Below are 17,952 nucleotides of genomic sequence, written 5' to 3'. Positions count from 1 at the left end.
ATATTTCTGGGGTGCCTGGGTGGCTCAGTGGGTTAAAGCCTCTGCCTTCGGCTCAGGTCATGATCCCAGGGTCCTGGGATCGAGCCCTGAGTCGGACTCTCTGCTCAGCAGGGAGCCTGCTTCCCTTCCTCTCTGTCTGTCAAATAAATAAATAAATAAATACCTTTAAAAAAAGAAAATATTTCTGGGGTGCCTGGGTGGCTCAGTGGGTTAAAGCCTCTGCCTTCGGCTCAGGTTGTGATCCCAGGGTCCTGGGATCGAGCCCTGTGTCTGGCTCTCTGCTCTGTGGGGAGCCTGCTTCCTCCTCTCTCTGTCTGCCTGCGATCTCTCTCTGTCAAATAAATAAGTAAAATCTTTAAAAAAAAAAAAAAAAGAAAATATTTGTAACCAAATGATAACAAAACACAATATATCCACATTTGTGGATGCAGCTAAAGTGATGCTTCCAGGGAAATTTTTTATAGCATAAATATTTTATCTTAAAAAGAATTTTTAGGGGCGCCTGGGTGGCTCAATCGATTAAGCATCTGCCTTCAGCTCAGGTCATGATCCTGGGGTCCTGGGATCGAGCCCCACATCAGGCTCCCTGCTCAGCAGGGAACCTGCTTCTCCCTCTGCCCCTTCCCCACTTACTCCCTCTCTCTCTCTCTCTCTTGCTCAAATAAATAAAATCTTTAAAAAAAAAAAAAGAATTTTTAAAAACCACTAGTTAAATTTCCACAGTAGGAAGCTAGATAAGGAAGAGCAAATTATACCCAAAGAAAGTGAATAATAAAGGTAAGAACAGAAATCAATAAAATAGAAAATAGACTATTAGAAAAAATTAACAAAGCTAAAACTGATTATCTGAAAGAAATATTGAAAGTTATAAATCTCTAGGAAAACTGACCAAGAAAGAATAGAGGAAATACAAATCACCAGTACCAGCAATGAAAAAAGCAGTATCACTACAGTTTCTAAAAGACTAATACGTCACTATCAAAGATAAATTTAGGATATCAAATCATTATGTTATATACCTGAAACTAACTGGTATATGTCAATTATACCTTAATTTTAAAATTTTTTCAAGAAAAGAACAAATTTAGGCTAATAAATTGATAATCTAAGTGGACAGATTCCTTAAAAAACTCAACCTATAAAAATGACAAAAGATGAAATAGAAAATTTGAATAGAGAGACACCTGGGTGGCTCAGAGGGTTAGGCCTCTGCCTTCGGCTCGGGTCATGATCTCAGGGTCCTGGGATCGAGTCCCACATCGGGCTCTCTGCTTGGCGGGGAGCCTGCTTCCTCCTCTCTCTCTCTCTACCTGCCTCTCTGCCTGCTTGTGATCTCTGTCTGTCAAATAAATAAATAAAATCTTTTAAAAAAAAAAAAAGGAAGAAAATTTGAATAGCCATGCATCTATTGTATAAGTTAAATTCTATCAAATATTTAGAGGAAAAAATAATATAAATCTTTCACAAACAGAGCAGGAAACATTTCTCAAATTGTTTTTCATGAGAACAACATGACCCTGATACCAGGACAAACCTGACGAAGACATTATGAGGAAAGAAAAAGGAAGGAAAGGAAAGAAAGAAAAAGAATGGACAAGAGAAAGGAAAATTAAAGACCAGTATCCTTTATGAATATAAACACAATTTTTTTCTAATTTTTAAATTTTTTTAAGTTTTTTTTTTTTTTTAAGATTTTATTGATTTATTTGACAGAGATCACAAGTAGGCAGAGAGGCAGGTGGGGGGGTGGGGAAGCAGACTCCCCGCTGAGCAGAGCGCCCAATGTGGGGCTCAATCCCAGGACCCTGAGATCATGACCCAAGCTGAAGGCAGAGGCTTTAACCCACTGAGCCACCCAGGCGCCCATAAACACAAAAATTCTTATAAACTGAATCTAGCAAGTGGAATTAATCCTGGGAATGCCGAGGTTGGCATATTTACCACATTATCACAGGAATGCAAGGTTGACTGTAATTCACCACATTGTCAGAACAAGGGAGAGAAATCATGATCATTCCAAAAGATGAAGAAGCATTTGACAAAATTCAGCATTCATTCATGATAATAATTCTTAGCAAATAAAGAATAGAAGGGAACTTCCTCAGTCTGATAAAGATATCTACTAAACATGTTACCTTAGTAGTGAAATAATAAATGCTTTCCCCCTGAGACTGGAAACGGAAGAAGAATGTTTGTTCCACTGTTCTTATTCAGCATTGTTTTAGAGGTTTTAGCCCATGCAGTAAGGCCAAAAAAAGACATAAAAGGCATAAGGATTAGAAAGAGTAAAATTAGGGGCGCCTGTGTGGCTCAGTGGGTTAAGCCTTTGCCTTCAGCTCAGGTCATGATCCCAGGGTCCTGGGATCGAGCCCCGCATTGGGCTCTCTGCTCAGCGGGGAGCCTGCTTCTCCCGATGCCTGCCACATCCTCTGCTTATGCTTGCACACTGTCAAATAAATACATTTTTTTAAAAAAGAAAGATTGTCTTTGCTTATAGGTTGTATTAGTGTTTTATAGGAATCTACAAAAAAAACAAAGAATCTATAAAAGCCTACTAGAGCTAATAAGTACATTTAGCAAGGTCAATATGCAAGAATCAGTTATATTACTATATAATAGCAGGAAACAGAAATTGTAGTCTAAAAAATTCCATTTCCAATAGCATTCAAAACATAAAGAGAATTAAAATAAACTTAATAAGATATGCAAGACCTTTACAGGAAAACCATAAAATGCTGCTGAGGAAAATTAAATAACTAAGTAGATGAAAAGATATACTACATTCATGATCGGAAAACTCAGTATTGTTAAGGTGCCAATTTCTCCCTAAAATAACCTGTTGATTCAGTACAGTGTCGATCAAAATCTCAATTTTACAAGCAAAATACATCTTTTATACAAGTATAAAATACAAGTTGATTCTGAAATGTATGTGGAAATGCAAAGGCCCAGTCTACTCAAAGTTACTTGAGAAAGAAGAAAGTTTGAGGGCTTACATTATCTGATTTCAAGACTTAATAACTTACAGTTATCAAAATGTGTGGTGTTTTTGTAAAGATAGATATGCATACCAATGGAACAGAATAGAAAGCCCAGAAATAGACCCACATATACAAGGTCAATTAGTTTTCAACAGAAGCCTAAGGATATAGAAGCAGATCAATGGAGTAAAATGAAGGGGACAGATCTACCCATCCATTAATTTTAGGCAAAGACACCAAGGCAGCTCAGTAAGAAAAGGAAACTCTTTTAAGATTTTATTTATTTGACAGAGAGAAATCATAAGTAGATGGAGAGGCAGGCAGAGAGAAGAGAGAGGGAAGCAGGCTCCCTGCTGAGCAGAGAGCCCGATGTAGGGCTCAATCCCAGGACCCTGAGATCATGACCTGAGCCGAAGGCAAAGGCTTAACCCACTGAGCCACCCAGGCGCCCCAAGAAAAGGAAACTCTTTTAATAAATGGTGTTGGAATACTTAAATAAACATACTGATAAAAATGAACCTCCACCCCTACCTCATACCAAACGCAAAAGTTAATTCAGGATGGATCATAGATCTCCACTCAGAGCCAAAATTACTAAGCTTCAAGGAGAAAACCTCAGAAAGTTCCTTTGTAGCTGTGAGGTAGGCAAAGATTTCTTCAACATAAAAATCACTAAACATAAAAGAAACAGGTAATAATACTGGACTTCACCAAAAAAACTTTTACTCATTGAAAGATATAAGTAAGAAAATGGAAAGACAAGAAAATATTCACAGTACATATATCTCATAAAGGACAAGAATACATAGTGAAGTACAGTTGACCCTTGAGCAACATGGGTTTGAACTGCATGGGATTTTTTTTCAATAAATACATATACAGAGGAGTAAATATAACTTCTCTTCTTTCAGATTTTCTTAACATTTTTTTTACTCCAGCTTACTTTATTGTAAGAAGACAGTATATAATACATATGTAAGATATGTATCAATTATGTTGTCAGTAAAACTTCTGATATATATTTATAAATATATATATATTCATATATGTATATGAAAAAGTGCTTAACATCATTTGTTATCAGGGAAATCCAAATGAATGTCATTGTAGGACACCATTTTATATCTACTAGAGTAGCTAAAAAAAAAAGGGCTGACAAAGGCAAGTATTGGAAGGGTATGGAGCAACTAGAACTCTCTTACATTGCTGGTAGGAATATAAAATATAGTACAATCACTTTGGAAATCTGGCAGCTTCTTGTAAAGTTATACATACCTCTGCCCTATGACCCAGCAATTCTATTCCTAATAATTGCCCAAGAGAAATGAAAATATGTCCCCAAAACACTTGTACAAGAATGTTTATAACAACCTATTCATAATACTAAAAAGCTGGAAGCAATCCAAATATCCAACAAAATAATCAGACAGAAGAATGAATAACCAAATTGTGGCATAGTCTGTGTTCACAGAAATCAGAGCAATAGTTACCTAAGGGAAGTAAGAAATGTCTGGAAGGAAAGAAAAGGAAAGTTTCTAGAGCAATGGAAATGTTACGTATCTTGGTATTTGTTGCCCTGGCGTAATGGTTATGTGAGTATATACTTTTGTCAAAACTCATTGAGTTGTATACTTAAATTTCACTGCAGGTAAAATTTTACCTACAAAAAGGAAAGAAGCAGCTTGTATAGTTAAAATAGAAATGGTTATTTCTGTGGACAGTACTATATATATTACATGTATTTTAATTATATATATGACATGAAATTGAATGCATTTTTTTTTTCAACACGCATCTAACTGTGTATCTGCTATGGGTCAGCCAATGTGATAGTTGCTGGGATATAAAGATAATGAAGAGAAAGTGGTTGGACTCAGAGAACTCAGCATCTAGCAGGAGCCATAAAAGCACAAGAGAGAAGTACCAATGCAAAAATGGATTCTGAGTGCAAAGGAGGCCTGAGGAAATGATTCTGACTTGTTGGGGCCTCAGAGATGGGACCAAAGAGCAAATATACTCGTAAGGGTCAAAAGAACCTCATGAACTAAATAAGGCACAGAAATATGACCCTGTATGATGTGTTTGCAGAATCTTAATTGGCCCGATGTGACTACAGTAACGGGAGAGCATACCATGACGGGAGACAGTGTACTTTCATAATGTGACCAGATCGTACAGGGTTGTAAAATGCCATCCTTCACGGGCAGATTTATAGGCACTAAGGGGCCACTGAAGGCTTTTAGACAAGAGAGTGACATCAGTTCTGTTTCTGTGTTTTTAAAAAATGTATCTGGTAATAGTAAAGAAGAATTATTAAAGTTGGGGAGCGATTAGAGGCAGAAGGAAGAGGTAGGGATCTTAAGAGTTGAGGGTCGTTTATTGAAAATACTTACCCACTAGAATTTTGTGATTGAACATTTTTATTTGGCTCTTCTTTTTTCTTTTCCTTTAAAATTAACAATAGGAATCCAGAAACATTTTGGACCACAACAGGAATGTTTCCCCAAGAGTTCATTATTTGTTTTCACAAACATGTAAGGATTGAAAGACTTGTAATCCAAAGTTACTTTGGTAAGCAAATAATACATTAATATTCATCATCTTTTCATTTTCCCATAGGCAGAGGGCACATATGTAAACTTTGGCAAAACACTAACTTTTCTTTGCAGCATGGAATCCAGTTTTATGGCTGGGTTGGGAGAATAGGGAGTATGGGTTAACTGCCTTGAGCACAGTTAGCTTCTCTAAAATTGCAAATTTGAAATCCTTCCAAAGTGCATAATAATTTCCATGCAATTTACTATGTGAAAATATTTGGCAAAAAACCCTATTATGAACTTAAGAAGCCAGCTTGCCAGAACACTCAGTTCTTCAACATCTTTATTCCAGATTCATTTGGCTTGGGGTTCTCTGTCAAATTCTTTCTGAAAATCTGATAACCTTGATTATTTGCATTGGATAATTTTTATTCTTCTTTTAATAGTGGCATTTTCTGAGGCATTTCTGTCCCTTTGGAACATCATTCTGATCCTGTCTTGTGTTTACTTAAGGATAAAATATTTCAGACAAAATCATGGCAGGAGACAATGCATCCCAGATGGTTCAAATGAAAAGACTTTATTGACGGGATTACTTACAAAATTATGGTCTGGGTAAGGGAACCTAGGATGGTGAGAACGTCCTGAAACTGGCCACAACAATAAGCCATTACCATCCCTAGGATAAGGGACAGAAATTGTGTTACCAGAGCCCAATGAGAACTGGAGCCTGGGTCTAATGGCCTGCCCGGCAGTGGCTGTAAGCATGAAGGGACCCAACCACTGTCTCAGGGCATGGAAGCCGGAAGGGAGTGGGCAAAAAACAACCTGATCTCACTTTGCCACTGCCCTCCAGTTTCCTCCCAGTGCCTCCCATTGGCCAAACCCAACCAGAAGCCAGTGGTGCAATCCACAGTCGTCCTCCCCCAGGCCACAGAATAGAGAAGAGAAGAGAAGAATGTTTCTAGCAGGATCTGGGTTAGGGATAATGGAGAAAAAACAATGCAGAAGGAAGATGCCTGGATTCTGGTTAAGTGTCTCTCTAGTCATTAATTGTAGAGGCTCTAGAGTCAGACACACCAAAGTTTGAATTCTCTTTCTGACCCTTACTAGCTCTGTTATCATTGAATACTTTGCCTGACTTCTCTAAGGTGCCTGATTTCTGTAAGCCTGTTTCCTCATCAGTAAAGTGTATTAGTAATACTTTCTCTTAGAAGATTATAGTCAAGAGGGAATGAGTAAATATGCCTGACTCACAGTAGTTTCTCCATAAAGGTTTATGACCAAGATCACTAACAGTATTATTATTATGATTACTGTTACTATTACTATTACCAGTACACAAAAACTCTGGATGATAACCAAGTTCAGAAAGATTCTACTAACTTTGTACTAGGTGCTTTGCAAACATTTGTAAGACTACAGTGACACAAGACTGCATTTTACCATAGGGCCCTACAGAAAAACAGAGTGTGTGAATGATTTTCAGACCAGGTATTTTTTTTTTAAGAATTTATTTATTTATTCGACAGAGAGAGATCACAAGTAGGCAGAGAGGCAGGCAGAGAGAGAGGGGAGGAAGCAGGCTCCCTGCTGAGCAGAGAGCCCGATGTGGGGCTCAATCCCAGGACCCTGAGATCATAACCTGGGCTGAGGGCAGACACTTAACTGACTGAGCCACCCAGGTGCCCCCAGACCAGGTATTTCTGATCCCAGTATTTTGTGTAATCCCACCAGTGCTTGACACTTTCAGAGAAAAAAAAGAAATGTAGGGATAACGACATAAAATCAGGTAGGTAATTAACACTTTATTTATTTTGTTTACTCCCAATGTCAGTGAGGACCTTGAGGATTGAAAAGACCACATCTAAAGAGCCAGTTGATTTTGAGCCATGGATTGAAAGAGGTATGTGCTTTTTCACCAGCATTGTTCTGGGTGTGAGGGAGGGGAGAATTGTCCTTTGATTCTATATTTCCAATTATGCTTTGGTGAAAAAAGGTGACTCTTGTGACTTATGTAGAGCCTAGAAACACCCAAGTTTGAATAGAAGACTGCTGCTTCACTTCTGGTTATGTAACTGTTAGCATGTTAATACTCAATTTTTCTGAGTTTCAGAATCCTTATCTGAAAAATGGGGACAGTAACCCACCATTTAAGGTTTTTTTGAACATAGTATCAGCTACCAAACTATACATGGTAGACAATAAGTATTAGTTTCTTGTCTTCTTCCTTCCTAATGGTACTATTTAAATATCATCATCAGAATTGCCTCTGGTTAAACACAATATGTTGCCTTCGTGTGTCTGTTTCCTTTCCTTCCCCAAATACCATGAGAATAATGGAAAAGGAATAAAAGGAGGCATAAACCTACAAGGACAAAGATGAAAAACAGTGAAAAAAACAGGAGACCAACGAGGATGTGAGGAGTTAATCCATATTATGGAAGAGAGGACGCAGATGGAAGAGAAGGAACTAACGTCGCCGAATGGAGTAGTAGCTAAGTGCCTTCCAAGGAGAGTAGCAATGTAAAGCAAGCCAGTTTGCCCAACAAAACCCCAGGATGGTCTAGAATTTGAAGGCAGAAAGTACCAGGGAAGGTGCAAGTGAGACGTGAACTGGAAAACAAGGGTAATTAGTTGAACATCTATATACAGAGTTTTTGACCCTATGTAAGTTCTCCTGTTCCACAAAGCTGGATGATTCCTCTTTCCTCCCGCAAACCACCTGCAAAGGATAATGAGGAACACTGTGTGTTGAGGCTCAGAACTCAGCGAGGCCAGACATAGTAGAGAAAGTAAGGGAGCTGTGCAGTTGAAAGCAGGGGATTTAAGCCTGAAAATTGAATGGTGAGAACTCACTCCTCTGTGCTCTAATGTTTATGACAGCAATCAAGAATATAGCCCCACCCAGGAGACTAAACATTTTTGGAGAAACCGAGTGGCTCCAGAAAAAAGATTTATGGATACAGACAAAGGCTAGCTCATTCCTGGTCGCTCTGATGAAGCCCTAGTCAGTGAGCCTGGTTCATGCACACGGTTTTCAAATGATTTATTTATAAGTAACAAAAGATAGCCAAAGTTCACCGGACATTTGATGAAGGCCTCAAACCTTGAATATAATCAAGCCTTTAGCTCTAATTCCAGTATATTGGAAATAGAGGATAGAGGATTAAATGTAATGAAACTAAGAGGAGGTAAGATGACAAAATGTGGGACATTCTACAGAAAAACTGACCTGATCTCTTCAATAAGTCAGTGACATGGGAAAAAAATGTGTGTGGGGGAGAGAAAGCAATTCAAAAGTCTCCTTCTTACAGGAGACTTGATTCTGATTTGAATAAACCAACTATAAAAGGACATTTTGGGGACAGTTGGGAAATTTGAATGTGGACTGGGTATTATATGATATTAAAGCATTTTAAATGTTGGTATGATAATAGTATTTTACTATTGTAAGAAAATATCCTTATTATTGAGCGATGGATAATCAAATATTTGGAGGTGAAATGTCATGTTGTCTTAGATTTCTTTAAAATACTTTAGCAAGGACATCTGGGTGGGTCTGTCTGTTAACCATCTGCCTTCAGCTCAAATTATGATCCCAGGGTCCTGGGATCGAGCCCCACGTTGGCTCCTTACTTAGTAGGGAGTTTGCTTCTCCCTCTCCCTCCACTCCTCCTCCCTGCTCATTCTCTCCCTCTTAAATAAATAAATAAAATCTTAAAAAGAATACTTTAGCCAAAAAATATGCCATAAGTCAAGTATAGTGAAATGTTAGTAATTACAAAATCAAGATGACAGGTATATACAAGAATTACATCGGTCTTTGATGTAAGTGAGATTTTCCAATTTTTCTCCTCCCCCCTTTTTTTTTAAGGTTTTATTTATTTATCTGAGAGTGACAGAGAGAGCATGAGAGGGGAGAGGGTCAGAGGGAGAAGCAGGCTCCCCACAGAGCAGGGAGCCCGATGTGGAACTCTATCCCGGGACTCCAGAATCACGACCTGAGCTGAAGGCACTTGCTTAACCAACTGAGCCACCCAGGCACCCCCAATTTTTCATAATTAAACTAAGCAATGAAAGAAGAGGTTATAATTAAATTCTGGTAGAGGAGGAGTTGCATAAGAAAGAAAATGGGGTCATAATTTGATACTTATTTCAGTAGTAAATAACATTACATAGACAATAATGTAACTGTGAAGTATTGATTTCAAAACTCAGAGGATGGCAGGAGGGAAAAGTTGCAGGAGGAGGAAGGGGATATCGATTTCAGAGACCTAATTTTCTCCTACCATAATATAAAGTCAGTAAAACACTAATAAATTGAGAAAAGGAATATAAATATGTTACAGTTCCAGGGAAAAAACGCTGAAGGAGTTGGAAACATTTGCCTCTCAGGAGCAGGACCGGAGGGGAAAGAAAGGGTCAGGCAGGGAATTACTACCATTCGTTACCTCAGAGAGAGGTTAGGAAACCGGAAGTCATGCACCGTCTTACTTCCCAGAGACTATCCCTTTTGTGATATGTGCCTTAAAAATTATGTGCACTAACTATTCTGATACAAATAAAATTAATTTCTAAATAATGTCTGTGTTTATTATTATATCAATCAAATATTTCATGTTTCCAAAAGAATGTTTGATATGACTCATGACCAACTAAGTTAATCTGTTTTAAAATTATATTAAGTAAATGTTTTCTAAAGTTGGGTACCAAGAAAGATCAATTCACAGGCAGCATAATTCAACGTCACAGTAAAAGTTCAGCATGAGAAACCGAGCTGTGGTCATTACCCATGGGAGTGGTAATAAGATGGCTCCTTTCAGGCCTGTGATAACTGATTGTGGCTTGATCCTTAAAAGGGATTTTCATCTTTTGTCAATTCCTTATATTCCTTTACTCTGATTTACATTTCCTTTTGTTTATACTCACTACAGATGTTTTAGAGCTCACAGTTTATCTTTCACTCCTTTTACATCAAATATTCCTATTTTGATATTGAATTTTAACCCCCAACCCCTGGTAAGTCTGATCTAACTGTAGTTTACCAGACATCATGTTTTGCTGAGCCTAAATTTCAGTAGCTGTCCTCATGTATTTTGAATCCTAACTCATTCCTGTTAAATTTCTGGTTTAGATCTAGTCCACACAGAGGGGCAGCTTCAAAATGAAGAAATTATGGTAAGTCAATATACTTTGTAGAGATAAACATTATCTTTAGTCAGTGCAATGTGTTTATGTTTTAAATCTATCTCCTCAGTCATAAAGTTAATAATTTGTGTGTATTATTGTGATGTATTATAGGTTCTGTACATAATAACCCATGGAGAAGGTCATTCTCAATGATACTATAGTTTAAATAAAGCATGCATCAACTAGGCCTTTATCTGTCATAGACTAACAGCAAGGGTAAAACAATTCACTTACTTGTTTTTATTTTGTTCGTTTTTTTAGAAGTGTTTACTTGCTGTGCTTTCATTCATTTGATTCTGTAGGCCTTTTAGAATAGGAATCAAAAAAGGTTGAGATGCCAAAATCGGATGTTAATTTGAGCATGAAAGGACAAGAGAGATTCACATAAGGGGAACTGGAGCATAGGATCAGCAACAAATAAGCCAAAGAGAGATGAGGTGGAAAGAGAACCAGCATTTTTCGACAACATTCCATTGGGCTTTGCTTGTCAAGTGGAATGAATGCCCGTTGATGAGGAAGCTGCTGCCTCATCAGGGGTTCCTCTGTTCCTGCTCATTAATCAGGCCCTAGTTTTAGACAAACACAAAAAAGTGAAACAACTAAATGTGTGGGCTTTTTTTTTTTTTTTAGGTGGTAGTGTTTGTTTAAGGTTTCTCTAAATGAGGCTTAAAGAGGAACCTTGTTCATTAAGTTTCCTTCTTCACAACTTAACCAGGCGCTGCTATGAAATCTGTGCTTCAAAAGATTCTGTAGGAAGTTTTTGAATGCTATTAATTATCTTCTCCGCCATCCAAATGTGCCCAGTGACTGGAGAGGCCAGTGGGGCCAGAAAATGATTAATTAGACTGAATTTTATCTGCCTTTTTTTCTCCATGTTTATTAATGGGTTATGATTAGTAAGCCTCTGCTAAGTATTTTGTTTTAGGACTCACTGTGAATCAACAACATTATAGGACAACATTATAGGACATTTGGAAAACAGTAAGGGGGAGTGGGCAGCTGGAAGTCACCCGTGATTTTATTACCCTGCCACAAGAGCTTTTATTACACTTATTTTCTTCTTGTCAGTATGCATCACATAGTTTAATAGTAAAAACTGAAGAGTTTTATATCTTTTTAAACAATATTATAAGTTCATAATTATAATTTAAAAATTAAATGTGAAAATAGACAAATGTTCACTAATTTCCCTTTTCCTGCCTCTGTCATTAGAAGTAATACTCCAGGGGACATCTTACGCATGTTCTCACTACCATGATCTTCACCTTTTAAACTATTCTCTATGATTAAATTTCAAGGAATAAAATTACTGGGTCCATCAGGGTAGACATATTTATAGCTGCTTATATATATTGCCAAATTGCTTTCCAGAGAAATTATACAAATGTAAAAGTATAATAATGTTTCAGGATAGTATAGTTAGAAGAATCATCAAACAAAGGAAGTCTCCTAACATGAAAAATACTCTAGAAAGACACTTTTAAAACATTAATCAGAAATGTAAAGCGCCTGGGTGGCTCAGTGGGTTAAGCCGCTGCCTTCGGCTCAGGTCATGATCTCAGGGTCCTGGGATCGAGTCCCGCATCGGGCTCTCTGCTCAGCAGGGAGCCTGCTTCCCCCTCTCTCTCTGCCTGCCTCTCCATCTACTTGTGATTTCTCTCTGTCAAATAAAAAAAAAAAAAAATCTTAAAAAAAAAAAAGAAAGATATTTAAGATATGTAAAGTTGCAATTTTTGTTCCACCCGTTATTTTTCATCAAACCAATGCTGGTATTTGCCGGGTGATACATCAGACCAGCGGTACTGTTATATGCAGGTGTCTTCTTTTCTGATTATTATATCTTATATATTATATATTTAGGATATCATTTTTGCATCACACTCTTTCTTCTGCTAACTGCTGTTTAACAAGTTAACTAGAGTTGCTAAATGCTTCCATATTGATTTTTCCTTTGCAGACACGAGATGGCCACGCCACTTACTTGAGATTCATGATTATATCAGCCTTTGATCATTTTGCATCTGTGCATAGTGTTTCTGCAGAGGGACTAGCAGTCTCAAATCTTTCTTAGTAATTATAACCAAATACTCTTGCATGATTTTTTTAACAGTATATTTATTTAAACATGAAGTTGTCGTTGATATGCTTTTATTAAAGGGATTTGTATCAATCTGTTTCAGTGTTTTTTTCTCTTAAACATTTTCTGTGAAGGAATTTGGTTCATTAGTGAGGAGTCATGGCCACCATATGGGCTGTAAGAAAGCTGTCATACAACCTAATAAAGGAAATGACATATATATGAAAACTTAACTGATAAACGCATTGTGTCCTCCCAGCATCTCACAGGGTGCCCTTCAGATGTCAGTGCATTAATTTTTTTTAGGTTCAGTGCATTAACTTTTTAATTTATTGATTGATTAATGAAGAGGGCTAAGTGAGCAACATAGACAGTAAATGTATGTGTTCAGAAAAGAGAAAGGATTTATGGGAATGTTTCATGGAGGCCATGGAACTTGAACTGAGCCTTGTCCAAAAAATTTATTTTTTTCTTTTAATTTAATTTTTGCCTTGATTTGAAAATCTCAGAGAAGAATTAGGGAAAAAAACCATAATCTGACTTTCCACAGACAACCATTATTAACATGAGTTGGTTTTTTTGGTGTATGTTGAAGAGCTAAAGAACAGGATAGGACAGATTAGGCAAAAATAAAGCTTTTCTGAATATACTTTATATACCTTAACATTTAGAAACACAAATAACTAATATAACCAAAAATTAAAACAAAAAAGAAAGTCCAGAATATTGAAAACAAACAGAAATGCATGAACCTAACTTTATCACTAGTTGATAAAATAAACATACAAGAAACAGTGGCATTAAACATGGTATTTCATGTATGTGGTTCATATTAGTTTCTTAGGACTGCCATAATGTACTACAAACCTGATGGCTTCAAACAATAGAAATTTATTGTCTCACAGTTTCAGAGTCTAGAACTCAGAAATTAAGGTATTGACGGGGTTTGTTCCTACTGGAGGTTCTAAGGGAGAATCTGTTCCATGGCTTTCTCTTAGCTTCTGGAGTTGCTGGCAGTCCTTGGCATTCCTGGGCTTGTGGCCCTGCAGCTCCAGTGTCTGCCTCTGTCATCACATGGCATTCTGTGTGTGTGTCTTCACATCATCTTCCCTCTGCATATCTGTTTCTATGTATCTTCTCCTCTCATGAGGACATCAGTCATATTGAATTAGCCCCCACCCTACTCCAGTATGGCCTCGTCATAACTAGTTCCATATTTAACAGTCATATTTTCAGGTAAGGTCACATTCACAAGTACCAAGGATGAAGACTTCAACATGTCTTTTTGGAGACATAGTTCAACCCATAACATAATCTTAGTGAAAGTGTGTGATAGTTTAGTTTGTGATAGTTAATTTTATGTGTTACATAGACTGGGCCACAGTGCCCAGGAGTTTGTTCAAACATTCTGAATGTTTATGTATGGGGTATTCTGGGGACAAGATTAACATTTAAATGGGTGGACTTTTTAAAAAATTAACATATAATGTATTATTTGCCCAGGGGTACAGGTCTGTGAATCATCAGGCTTATACATTTCACAGCACTCACCATAGCACATACCCTCCCCAATGTCCATATAAATGGGTGGACTTCGAGTAAAGCAGATTGCCCTCCATTCCATCAGTTGAAGACCTTAATAGAACAAAGATTGGCCTTTCCTGGACAAGAAGGAATTCTGCCAGTAGACAGCACTCAGACTTGCACAACAGCTCTCCAGCCTGTCAGCCAACCCTACAGATTTTGCACTTGCCAGATTTCATACTCATTTGAGCCAGTTTCTCACAGTCAGTCTCTCTCCCTTTCTGCCTCCCTCTCATTGTCTTCGTATATGCATATATATGATGGGAGGTCAGGGAGGCAGCAGCTATTGCTGCTACCATCCACTGCAGTTAAACATTCTATGCTCCTGATGTGATGCCCTATGAAGCACACGGGCCAGCCTCTGAAGTCCTTCTGCCAGAATTACTGAGCCTGAGTTGCATCAAGTTCTAGAGTTAACTTCCATTTTTCGGGAAATACAAGGGATGGAAAAACAAGTAAAATGACACCACAGGGCAGCAAATAGATTAATAGCCATTTTGTAACTCACCAAAATGCCCAGATCTGTGCCTTTCCTGCACATGGTGAGATAGATTTCCTGGCCTTCTTTGGGTAGGGCCATATGACCAACTGTGGGCAATGAGATGAGGGGAAAAGGGTAGGTGAGTCTACATGAGAGCCTTCAAAGAAAGAAAAGCCTTTTCTTTCTCTGTCACGATGACCAGCAATGATGATCTGCTCAGTAGCTGCCTCACCAGTCTGGGTCTGGAAATTGAACCTGATGGTAGCAGGGAGCAGATCTCTCTCAATGTGAGATTGACAGACAGAAGGAAAAACACAGCTTTGTTGTTTTAAGCTAGTGAAATTTGGGCTATAACTTGGCCTATCCCAATTGATTCACAGACAAATCTAGACTGTGGCTTATCCTACAGAACAAGTGACCTGGTTTCCTCAACAAGTCAGTGGCGTGAAAAATGGCAATTAATAAGGAAGGGGCCCACTCTAGATTCAAAAAGACTTTAAGGACCCCCATAGCCACATGCCATGTGTGGATGTTATTTGGATGCTGATTTGAGAAAAACAACTGAAAATAAGACATTTTAAAGATATTTGGGGAAATATGCTTATGGATTGGGTGTTACTGTTCATTTTGCTAGCTGTGTTACTGGCATTAAGCTTAGCTAAAAAAAAAATGCTCATATTTTTCAGAGATGCATATCAAAGTATATAGGGGTAAAATGTCCTCATATTTGGGATTTGCTTTAAAATAAGCAGATGTTTTAAGGGGAAAGGTATTGGTTGAAACAAGTATGGCAATAAATGGTTAGATCTGGATGGTGGGTCTATGGGACTTCACTGCACCCACCTCTGTGTATGCTTGACATTCTTCATAACAGAAAAATAAAAATCAATAATGCTACTGAGGGTATCTTTGTGCATAAATCTCTGCCTGCCCTTCAGAGATGTCCTTAGAAGAGATTCCCAGAGGGGAGTTGGTCAAAGTCAGGAACAGTTTTAAGGTTCTTAATACTTCCTGATAAACCACTTACCAAGATTTGTTGCACAAATTTACTCTTAGAATGGTAGGTTTTAGATAAACAGAGGAGAGTAAGAAAAGTATTTCAAGAGCAATGTTGGTGTGACCGAAGATGTGAAGAGGAGGACTCTCTCATCAAACACATTTGGGGAGTGATGAGTATTTAAGTCAGACAAGGGCAAATAATAAGACTAAAACTGTACATTACAGCCAGATCACAGAGAGCTTTTAATGCTTTCAAATATTTTCCCTTAATATTGGAGCCATTTAAGGCTTTTGAGAAGGAAGGTGACTTAGAGCAATTGTGCTCGTGTTCAATAAAATGAAATGCTAAGGATTTTCTTTTGGCCAACTTCCTAAACTGAAATGTCAATGATTCTTTGTGTAAGAAACAGTGTTAAGGCTCGCAGATTGCTGGAAGGATCTCCAGGGGCTGTCTGATTGATCTCTTTGGCTCAGGCCTAGTAAATTATCTCTTAAGTCTTTTTTCTCTGTGTCTGTCTCCTGTGGATGCAGAGAACAAGTCATCAGTGTAGTGCTTATAATACCATTTATGATATTTTAAAACGGCATTCTTTAACTTTCATTTTCCTGGACTTTAAAAATTCATTTCACCTTCTAAAAACCTCACCAAGTTTCAAGCAATAGGTATCATAATATGTGGCTTTATCTTTTTTCTTTTTTTTCTTCACTGCTGAACCCCCTCATCTTTTTAAAGTCTCATCTGTCCCCAGTTGGCTTCCTTGGTCTCCTCTATCCCTCATTTGGATTTATCTCCACCTACCCACTGACTCCTGACTCCCATTGGGCTGTGTATACTCTGTGATTGAGACTTGGGAGTTGGCCTCCTCTGCCTGGTGGGCTCTTTTCCTTACCTATCTGTACAGCTAGCTTCCTTGGGTACTTCAGATCCTTACACAAAGTCTCAATGAGGCCTTCTCTGGCCTCAGGTATCTAAAATTACAGTGTCTCATCACCCTGGCCATTCTCCACCCACACACACCACTGCAACATAAACATTCAGTCTTCCTTCCTGGGTTGTTTTTCTCCTTTGTTCTGGGATTGGCCACCCTAGTTCCTGTGCTGCGGGGCTTCTGGTACCTTACTCCTCTTTCCTCACTACCACTAAAATCCAGCTGAGATTTTTTTTCCCTTTAATCGTACCCCAAGCATGCTATGAGAGATGAGGTCAGTGCAGTCTCCTTTCAAGTGTGAGTATCTTGGGTAGGGGCTCAATTGATTGAATCACCCTCAGCTCTCACAACCTTTTAGAGACGGCCCTACTTATTACTAACACATTTTTGTTCTTCTTTATCATGTATTTCATGTTTATTGTCTCTTTCCCTCACTAAAAGGTAAATTCCAAAAGGGCAGGCAATGTTTGTTGCTTTTGCTTCTGACCATAACCTCAGGCCTTACAACAGGCCTGGCACATAGTAGATTTTCAGTTAAAATGTGTTGACGCATTGTTCTCTCTTTATACTACTTTATCCTCGAGGAGTTTTTACTAAAGCTTGCTAATAAAATATACATTTTTGGATCACTTACTGTGGGCCAGTGCCTACCACGGTGACTTGTATCAGGTTTTTACTTTGTTGTTGTTGTTGTTGTTATTTTTTAAAGATTTTATTTATTTGAGAGAGAGAGAGAAAGCACAAGTTGGGGGTTTAGGGGCAGAGGGAGAGGGAGAAGCAGGGAGCCTGACAGGACCTTGAAATCCTGACCTGAGCTGGAGGCAGATGCTTAACTGACTGAGCCACTCAGGTGCCCCAAGTTATTACTTTTTTGAAAAAGTAAAAATCTAATGACATTTTAACCATGTACTCAAACAGGTCAAAGAAATACTGCACAAATGAAAATCCTTACATCTCTCACAGAGATTTGCACAGACTTATTTTTATTTTTAAAAGATTTTATTTATTTATTTGACAGAGAGAGAGCATGTACAATCAGGGGGAGCTGGAGAGGGAGAAGCAGGCTCCCCGCTGAGCAGGGAGCCTGGTGTGGGGCTGCATCCCAGGACCTCGGGACCATGACCTGAGCTGAAGGCAGACGCTTAACTGACTGAGCCACCCAGGGGTCCCT

The 17,952-nt window shown here is 38.3% G+C and overlaps 1 protein-coding gene across 7 annotated transcripts in view; it reads left to right on the top strand.

Annotated features, from left to right (window-relative positions):
- IFT25 (intraflagellar transport 25) overlaps positions 1 to 12,881 on the top strand; it is a 33,712-nt gene extending 20,831 nt beyond the window's left edge. For all 7 annotated transcript variants that reach the window (XM_059135319.1, XM_059135316.1, XM_059135313.1 and 4 more), the window contains 4 exons: positions 5,446 to 5,552; positions 7,356 to 7,424; positions 10,656 to 10,699; positions 12,669 to 12,881. In XM_059135319.1, the coding sequence (XP_058991302.1) occupies positions 5,446 to 5,552; positions 7,356 to 7,424; positions 10,656 to 10,699; positions 12,669 to 12,782 (334 nt within the window). In that variant the 3' untranslated portion in view covers positions 12,783 to 12,881. The remainder of the gene's footprint in view (positions 1 to 5,445; positions 5,553 to 7,355; positions 7,425 to 10,655; positions 10,700 to 12,668) is intronic.
- The last annotated feature ends 5,071 nt before the right edge of the window (positions 12,882 to 17,952 follow it).

The sequence above is a fragment of the Mustela lutreola genome, chromosome 10, assembly GCF_030435805.1.
Source record: "Mustela lutreola isolate mMusLut2 chromosome 10, mMusLut2.pri, whole genome shotgun sequence".
NCBI classification, from domain to species: Eukaryota; Metazoa; Chordata; class Mammalia; order Carnivora; family Mustelidae; genus Mustela; species Mustela lutreola.
Note: the sequence above shows the minus strand (reverse complement) of the source record. Positions and strands in the feature narration are given on the sequence as shown.